The sequence below is a fragment of the Loa loa genome (genome assembly GCF_000183805.2).
Source record: "Loa loa unplaced genomic scaffold supercont3.95, whole genome shotgun sequence".
Taxonomy (NCBI): Eukaryota; Metazoa; Nematoda; class Chromadorea; order Rhabditida; family Onchocercidae; genus Loa; species Loa loa.
In genome coordinates, this window is record NW_018108275.1 from 205,017 (window position 1) to 213,352 (window position 8,336).

Here is an 8,336-nt window from a genome sequence, read left to right on the forward strand (position 1 = left end):
AAGAATGATTCTTGCCTGACAAACTATTTTTAGTGCGTTCTGAGAAAATTATTCACCGCCTTATTATGTGACAAATAAAGCAGTACTCTGCGCCCAGTAATGGTCTCAGAAGAGCTGTCAGGATGAAGTATGTACTCGAAATGTTAATGATGGAAAGGTTGACAAAAAAAAAAAAGCACTAGCCCAAATACATGGAAGTATTTGAAAACAACTGCTGGAGACAGAATGCTTCACATTTGCAATAGGAGGGATCGAAATAAAGTTGCAAATCGCATTCTTTAAGAGGAAAAGAAAATATGATGTATAGGTAAAATATTTTTGAGAAAAAAGAAAAAACTGAAAATTGAGTAGAAGTAATTATTATGTGGAGTGAAATAGATAGCCGTAAAACTATTTCGAAATTTGGAAAACATAGTGCTTAGACAAGCAAATATTTTCATCCCATCAAAAAGCCCACTGTTTTTCTTATTTTATGAGCCAATTCAATCTTCAAAACAACTCTTCCCGGTGGTTTAAAATTTCGAAACTTTTTCACCAATAAAAAAAATTGTGGATTAGAATTTTAGTGAAACTTCATAAATCTCACGTTACTTCTCTTTCACGAATCCAACTTTTACAGCATAAAACGTTTGCTGCAAAGCCAAAATCAAGCGCAGATCATACTTAGATTAAACCAGCAAATTTAAATGTGCAAAGTTTCCACAAAAGACTATTATGAATTTTTGAAAATAACTCTTACAAGCTCGTTAAGAGGTGAAAACTTCATTAACTCAGCTAACAATATGTTTATTTGCATGCGAAAAGTATGAATAACTGAGACTAAATAAAGAATAATTCCATTAGTTAAATCGATATTGAGAACCATTATAAATCTATGATTTAATCAATTTTGGTAATTTCATAGTATTTCAAATTTACAAAATAACAAGTTTATTTGCGCTTTCTTCCAAAATTAGGCGAATGCATATTGTTCAAAATAAGATGAATATTGGGAAAGTTAAGTGCAATTATTAACTTTTTGAAATGTGTCACAATAACTATGTAATATATGACTCCAATCTACTCAATTCTTTTAATTGCTTATAAGTGAAAATCAAAAGTTAATGATGAATAATTTGTAGATATTATTGCATATTTATCTTTCATAATATTTAAATAATTCAACATATCAAACAATTTTAAAGAAAATGTAATGTTCTATGACAAAACTAAGCGAATAATTGTGCGTTGTTTTCCGATAAACAACTTCTTTTATATTCATTTTACTCTCAACATCTCACTATCACTACACTTTCTCATCACTTTGTAACACGTGCTCACCAAATGACACGTCATTACTCATTGAGATATAAGCTATATATATACGTGTATGTGTAAATTGTAACAGAAAATTGTTCCGTTGAAATTCATTGAAATAAAATATGAAATATGTTTGAAAAATTAGGGACCAAGAAATCAGACGATAAACTTTTCAACTAATCAAATCACTGTCATTGAAAAATATAAACAGATTCTTTTCCATTTATTCTACAATCCAAATATCCATACAATTGGTATCAGTATTTTGCGTACCGCTCTGTTTGTCGGTATTTTTTACGCCGAAACCTTCACGAAATACAGCATTTTGTGTTGTTTCTGTGTCCGTATACTGTTTATCATCGGAATAATCAATGTTTACTTATACCATTTGTCGTATTGTTCTCAAAACAAGCAACTCTTTAATTCTGAACATGGCGGTTTCCATCCATTTAAGATCGGTGCATTTGACACAATTTTTGAACTGTCTTCTTTATGACATCATATCATTACAAAATGAGCAGAAAGCTGTTAACAGCTTCGATAGGATTCTGTGCCAAACGAATGCAAATTTTGCCAGAGCAGCAGACGTAGGCTAGAATTCCGGTGATTGGTGCCAATTCAAATGAAATTTTTTAGTATTCTCATTCACTGTGATAATAAGAACACTATCGTGTTGCTACAGCAATTGCAAGCAGACATATGAAGCGTGATAATTCATGTTAATTGAGGAGGATAATTGATAGCATAACATATTTTATCAGATTAGACACAATTACTGCTGCATGATCAATTATCTTTTCTAGCTGTTCTTTTTTTATATTTCTATTGTTGGTGAATCCTTATATGAATATGATAATCAAAGGAGGAATCCACCACTAATCGATCATTTAAAGGAAGTATTTGATTTCTACTTATGATTCAGTATGCTTTCTTATTCCAGAGATCTGAGAATTGATCGATTCTCTGCTGGATTCACTGACCTGATCGTTAAACTAAGCCAGCAGTATTTGCTTGTTTATTTGTGCCTTTGATAAGACATGTTGTAAAAAAATGAGTGTGAAGTGTTACTACAAGAGTGAGAGGAAAGAAGAAAGAAAATTTTAATTAGTTCATTAAAATTCGAAGCATTTGTTGTAAAGCTCGATGGATTTCTAACGGCTCAATGCGTATTGTTCATATATTTGGGACTTACAATTGTTTATGACAACGATTATGTTCGCTACTTTGATTCACAGTGGCAAATTGAAGATTGAAAGGAGAAGAAGGAGAATATCATTAAAGAGATGGAAAATGTGGAATAAATTAATTTAAGCTAATAAAAAGTTTTTAAACAGCAAATTGCAAATCAAATTTCCTCCACACACAAATGGCAAGCATTTGAAGCGATGAACAGTGATAAACATAAATATTACTGATATGATACCGCATATAATGAGAAAATAACGCTTTCTTGACTAAATGATGCTATTAGTAAGCGTATGTGTCAGTGTTAATCTCTCGTTTTGATTAGTTGAAGTCATCTGCGTTAGGTAATTAATTAGAGTGAATACCGATCACACATTCACAATCATTTCATTCGATAATTTTTCTAGAATTTCAACGACTTTGCTTAATTTCAGCCACGGTATAAGTCCTTAAGAATGATACGATTTCTGTCAAAATGATCACTTGAAAAAAGAAACTAAAATTAACTGAGATGAATTGTTCTGCCACTAAAATCAAAAAAAAAAAGGAAATGATTTTATTGCTATTAAATGAAGTACAATTATAATTGATTGATATTGATATCATAATTAGGATGACCTGTCAAGAAGCTGTTCACGTACGCTGCATGCTGCTCAATTGGATGTTGTGAAAACAGTATCTAAAAAAAAATATTTTGTGACGTGTGATAGATTGAGCAAATTTGGTATAACGTGACACTCTGATTCAAACATTCCTTAGTTGAGCTTTTTATCATATAAGTATTGAAAAGAGCTTGGTTTACCTTATTTCTAAAATATGACAGGATTCTTTTCAAGGAATTAACATCAAAATGGATGGTGTTTATTTGCTTAAATATTATTGTTAGCTATCTTCTTCGTTACAATTAAGTCACTTGTACCTCTGGTTGTCTTTGCATATGGGCCATGTATGCACTTATTAATACCGGGGAAATATCTGGAACAAAGAATTTTTCATGGAATTTATGAATTTTGAAATCAACAATAAGCTTGTGATAATATATTTAGGATAGAGAAAAAGAAAAAAATTAAAATTAGTAATAAACTTGTGATAAAATATTCGAAGTAGCAAATTTCAGAATTTCAAAGAACTCCAAATTAAAAGCTCCAAATTCTGCATTTTTCAACTTCTATTAATAACACCTGAATTCTGTGTAAGGATTAACTGTTACAAGTTGTAATCTTTCCAGAAATGGCCACATCATTATATCGGCAAAGCCTAATGTTTTTCCTAAAAAAAAAGAATCAAAGTCACAAATAGTATAATTAATTAACTTAGTCCATAAAATGTCTTACTTGCCCGCGCCCCATTATAAAAAGAATTTATTTAACCTGGGTTTCACGAACTAAATTGTCTCTTCTATGGATAACTTAGCAAAAAGTTATTAACCTCCGTAAAAATCATCCATTAACAAAGATTGGGCATTTCGGAGAGCATTGTGCAATGACTTATTGACGTTTTGTTGAACGATAGCGTTATTGGGGTGGAAAGTTTTGAACATTGTGGAAACGAGCTAAAGATATTATTGTAATAAGACATTTCGTTGAAACTTTAGATGAGAAATAAGCAAGAAAAAGTAACCGCGCTAATTTGTCAAATGAAGTTGACTTCCAACAGCTAAACACTCTTGTCTGTTATAATGAACAATGAAAAATGCGCTTCAAACATTATGATAATCTAAGGACGCAACTGATGACATCCTTTCAGCAAGAATTTTTTGATTAGCTTTCGCAAGTGGATGGCGCGGAAGAATAGCTGTTTCCGGGAATATTTCATCAAGATATTCAGCGATCACTGAAGATTCATAGATAGTCTGTAATTTATCGTTTAATAGATACAGCCCTGATAGCTCAGTAATTTTGCAAGTAACAAAGTTGAATTAAACAAAACCTGCAATTCCCAAATAAATGCATAAGATTTATGAATTTTGACTGAATTTAAAACATGTAAACTAACGACTCCATTCATTTCAAAAGCTGGCACTCGACCGAGCGGACTTTTGTTCAGGAACCATTTCGGTACATTTTCTGGATTGATGTTTTGTTATTTCCACTCTTAAACATTTCGAGAATATTTATAAACTATTGGTTAGGCACAGAATAGTATCAAGTAAGTTACTTCTGTAGTGGTCATTTCTGTGGAGTGCACAGTGCACACCTCTTTCATCTTTTAAAATTATTCATTTGCTTTGAACTTTTGAATTCAAATTAAAACCAACGACAGTCCTTTTTTGGCCAAATAAATTATAGCTCGTTCAGCATATGGGCAAAAGCGCATACTATATAAACGGATAGTTCCAGATCCGGAATGCGGTTCCGGTGAATCTATAATTAAATTTTTGAAACAAATGATTTTAAATGTATGAAAGAATGACCAATATGGTATATAATATGACAAAATTTTGCTGCTAGGTGATATCATCAGTCTGTATACTTAATTGGTAAATGTGAAAATGGACAAATCTTGATGTAGAGTAGGCGAATTAAGACGTCGGATATCAATTCTTTTCGGTGGCAATTGTAAGACAGCTTCCAGCCAGGATATGTTTTTGAGGCATCCTTTCGTAAGACCGTCCAACCAGAGGATCGTTGTTGATTTGTGCCAGGAACATTCGAGAATACCTCATAGATTGGTGACAATGGCTCATCTTCGAAAGTTTCATTAATCTATAAGTATGATTTGATGATTATTGAAACATAAGTCAACAGAAATGTACCAGAAAATGTGAGACTCTCGTGAAAGTTCTACTACTTCTCAAAATTTCCCTGCCCCACCACTTGTTTCGTTTTTTGAAGAACACGATTCAAAAATTTCGACAATTACCGATGAAGTTATTGCGAGCATTAAAGAAAATTTTTGATAATTCAACAAAACTATAACTTGCATACTTGTGCCACTGTTTCAATGCTGCAAAAAAAATGAGTAACTCAGCTGAAAAGAAAGTTACTTCGAGTTTCCGAATCCAAAACATCCTGTAAAGATATTACAGTAAAAATCTGCTTAAATGACATTGTCACATCGACTGTTCACTAAAGGAATATCTCGACGTAAGTTCACAATTGCTAATCATATTTCAAAGGCTGATTTCAAAATGTTTATTTTAAATCATAAAAATCCTTTAAACAAGTAATCTTATCTAAGATCATCATAATAATCCTGAGTAAGGGTCAAAAACTGAAGGAGAAAATCAGCTTTTGATAATTCTTCGAAGCAATAACAACCTAAAATATTTCATTATTCTTGAGAAAAATTCCTTTATGTTCTGCTTTCTTCCTCTCAGCATTATAAAAGAGAAAATTATCAATATTTGTTGAGTACCCAAATACTTGAAGCACATAAAAAAGCCCTACTGAAATGAAACACATCTATACTACTACCATTATTACTAATGCAAATGTTCTTCCGAATATTTACTTTAAAATCTTGATTTTTAGCTATTTCTTACTTATACACTTTCTCCATACATTAGTAAACATCACTTAGTCTTGTCTTGCTATTATTACTCATTTGTTTATTTTTGATGCTGACGAATGAAATAAATATCCAGATTCTGATAGTTTACTATCATTTTTATAGTTCTTAGAACCGACACATCAAATACAACAATAGCTAGTAGATGAAAATATCATTTCACGAGTAATAGAAGAGATACTGTTTCATTGGATCCTATTTTATGCAATTAGATCTCATAAAAAGAAGAAAGCTTTTGAGTCACATATGTTCACAAATGCTTTGTTGAGCGTTTTTTCTACCTTTTGGAACCACTCTAGTCTAATTTAAATTTCATTAATCTGGTTGGTTCTGGTTGGTTCTGTTGAGTAAATTAATATCAGAAGAAAATTTTGATACTATTTAATTTGATATCAAGCAAAAAACCAATTTTTTTTTGTCACAACCAATCTTTTTTGCTAAAAATCAAGAACTTTTTAGTTAAGATTGGCTGACTCAGTACATTCCAGTAATTCTAACAACTAATGTAATCCCAAATTCTTCGAGAGAAGTGATTAAATGGAAAGTATATTTTTACACATTTCTCATCCTATTAAATGACCCTCAAGGATCCCTCATCAACCTTCGTTACGACAGCCTCAAACTAATGGAGAAGATTAACCAACTTTAATTAAGTCAATTAACTTATGGTTCAACTCATGTAGCAAAAGGTAAACTATCAAGGCCTTCACTTCCAACTAATATATGTTTACTTCAAATGTTTCACGTATGTATATGTCTTCCAGTCTCAAAAAGATTCTATGAGAATATTCTCCTGCAGTTGCTTGACCATTTTTACCAACAAACCCATCATATTGATCTCTCTCTCACTTAGCACAAAACAATGGCCAAGAGCCACCTAAAGCAGTTTTCAATCGCAAAAATTCCTCATCGCTAAAAGTTGGATGCCTAATGTAAGTAAGTTTTCTCGTCGCTAGTATTATTGCCGAATCGCTTCAGAAAGTTCTTCAGCAACTTCATAGAACTCATCTGGGCATTGGCAGAGTGAACAGTTGGTATCACTGATTCGGAATGGATGGAGATATTGGAAAACTACTTCGCAAATGTCATCAATTATTCAAAAAGGTGTTGCAAATTTCGTTGAAAACCTTCAATCCTTTCTTCTATTAGTGTACCACCTCACTTGAGCATATAAGTAAGCATATAAGTAAGTATCAGGCACGCTTGGCTTAAACTATTCTTTAATCGTCCACTTCACATTAATCTCACCTGTTTCGTTCACAATCAGCCAAATTTGACCCCAGTAACCATATCATGAAGAATACCTACAATGGAGTATAATCTCAACACTTCCAGCATTATCAGCACATTTGTTTCGGAACGAAAAGTCTTCCCGATCACCAGTTCAAATGTGATAACAATCAAGACAAATTTTTAATAAGATATGCCATTTCTCGTTTCGGGGATCTGTCCACTAACTGATCTGCCATGACTTTCCTTTTCAAATAATCGTGATAGGTCTAACACCATCTTATACTTCACTTTATTGTTCTACACGTTTCAAAGGACCGTCATCAAGTTTTCCATTTGATTCATCCCTTTATTTTTTCCTCTATAATGACCAAAAGTTTTGCTCTAGGCATGCATATAAACTTTTCACACTTCCCTTTCAGAATTTACGCTATACATGGAGATATTTACGTGGTGTCGATAAACTCCGAAAATCATAATGCAAATTTTCTGTCGGATTACCGGAATTGAAGCTACGTTCAAACAAAATTTTCACAATATCCAACAAACGGAGTAACGAAATCTTGTAAGCAAAATTAAAGCAATGAGGAAGATATAAGCTAACAATGGAGAGCGTAAAACAAAAACGTCTCAGTACCTACACAATACAGTGCCAAAGGTCAGCCACACCTCCATGATAACCCCGATGGAGCTTACAAAGCTCTTCTCTAATCCTTATATATATGAAAAAATCCCGAAAGAGTTCAGGTTTTACAGTCGAACAGACGATACATCCTCTTCGCTTATTCTCCACGACTGAACCACAAACAACGACATCTTGGCATATCCACCACTACTGGAAAATAAACTACGATATTCTTTCTATTCGCTAAATGTATTTCCCGTAACATATCCTCAATTCAACGACCTATCAACTAACCGACAGTCAAATTATTATCGAAGGCAACGACAAAGAATTTATTAGTTGATCATATTGCTTGCTTTTTGCATAAATCATCACTGTTCATCAATTCATCGTGTAATATATACATATATATTTTACTACCCCTTTTCGTTTGTTAATAATATTGTGAGAATAATATTACTATCCCGAACTAAATACTATATCGCTG

The 8,336-nt window shown here is 32.4% G+C and overlaps 1 protein-coding gene across 1 annotated transcript; it reads right to left on the bottom strand.

The window, feature by feature from the left end:
- Positions 1 to 3,353: 3,353 nt before the first annotated feature.
- LOAG_10567 (hypothetical protein) lies at positions 3,354 to 5,189 on the bottom strand (the record flags this gene model as incomplete). Its single annotated transcript, XM_003146091.2, has 7 exons — positions 3,354 to 3,459; positions 3,666 to 3,753; positions 3,913 to 4,036; positions 4,214 to 4,336; positions 4,480 to 4,550; positions 4,803 to 4,847; positions 5,102 to 5,189. Coding segments are annotated over 7 exons (645 nt in total), but the record flags the coding sequence as incomplete, so codon positions are not given.
- Positions 5,190 to 8,336: the final 3,147 nt, after the last annotated feature.